Source organism: Oryx dammah, unplaced genomic scaffold, assembly GCF_014754425.2.
Source record: "Oryx dammah isolate SB20612 unplaced genomic scaffold, SCBI_Odam_1.1 HiC_scaffold_17, whole genome shotgun sequence".
NCBI classification, from domain to species: Eukaryota; Metazoa; Chordata; class Mammalia; order Artiodactyla; family Bovidae; genus Oryx; species Oryx dammah.
In genome coordinates this window covers 80,294,541-80,295,717 of record NW_024070201.1, presented here as the reverse complement: position 1 = coordinate 80,295,717, position 1,177 = coordinate 80,294,541, and the positions used below count along the sequence as shown (strand labels likewise).

General features: G+C 63.2%; 1 protein-coding gene across 1 annotated transcript in view; it reads right to left on the bottom strand.

Annotated features, from left to right (window-relative positions):
• The window catches only part of LOC120876035 (beta-galactosidase-1-like protein 2), a 36,495-nt gene that overhangs the window by 1,076 nt on the left and 34,242 nt on the right, over positions 1 to 1,177 (bottom strand). The window contains exons 18-19 of the mRNA XM_040257755.1: positions 859 to 946; positions 423 to 534 (exon numbers count right to left, since the gene is read on the bottom strand). Of these exons, the coding sequence (XP_040113689.1) occupies positions 423 to 534; positions 859 to 946 (200 nt within the window). The remainder of the gene's footprint in view (positions 1 to 422; positions 535 to 858; positions 947 to 1,177) is intronic.

Genomic DNA, 1,177 nt, shown 5'->3' with positions numbered 1-1,177 from the left:
AGACACACACAGACATACACAGACACACACACACACAGACACACACACACAGACACACACAGACACACAGACACACACAGACGCACAGACACAGACGCACTCAGCGCGCAGGCCCAGCTGTGGCCCTCGGGGGCAGTGACCTGAGGCTGCGCTGCGGCCCAGCCCTGGCCCCCGCTCTGGGCCCCCAGGAGGGAGGCCCTGGGCCCCCGCTCAGGGAACAGGTGCTGCTGTGTCCCCACCACGTCCCCACTGCCACTCCCCGCAGGACACAGGGCAGCAGGCAGCTCGGGCACGTTTCTTTGGCCTCCCCCCATCCTGAGTCAACGCCGGGAAGGGGCAGCCCGCCAGACGGCCGTGCGGTGGCGGGGGTCTCCTGGGACGCAAGCTTGGCTGGGGACACAGCCGGGAAGAACACCACTCACCTGCAGGCTCATGAAGGTGTCCTTGGGTTGACTGCCGACTCTCAGGAGGGCAAGGAAGAATGCAGGGCCCTCAGTGTGGAGAAAGCTGGGCTTCCAGATGTTGGGAAGTTTCCTAGGGAGAGTCAGCCCAGTGGACAGGTTACATGCTCCTTGACAGCATGTCCGCTGAGCCTTCGGAGGGCTGTCTCCTCCCTGCTGAGCCCAGTGTCCCCTCCCGTGGCCCATTTGGGGCCCACAACGCAGCAATGAAACAGCAGAGCAGGGCTGCGGAGTGGGGGCAGTGACCACTCTGTCCTGGACAACCAGGAGACGTGGGGTCACTTCCTTCAGTGCTCTGGGTCTCTGCCTCGTGTGTGAACACAAACAGGTCTGGCTGGCTGGCCTCTGGTCTCCCCATCTGCAGTCAGGCACCTGGAGCCAGTGGTCGGGCACCCACCTCTGTATGAATTTATTCTGCATCTCCAGGCTGTAGATTTTAAATTTTCTCAGCGGAGAACCGTTTAGATAGATGTTCCCAGTAAGACCTGCCGAAGAGGGAGAGAGGACACTGAGGCAGGGAAGCTGCAGAGAAGTGCCCCGGACCCCTGAAGGAGGGTGGAGGAGGCCGGGGAGGACGGAGGAGGCCAGGGAGGATGGGGAGGACGGAGAGGATGGAGAGGAGGCCAGGGGGGATGGGGAGGATGGAGGGGGATGGGGAGGCCGGGGAGGATGGAGGAGGACAGACGAGGCCCGGGAGGGTGGGGAGGAAGGGGAGG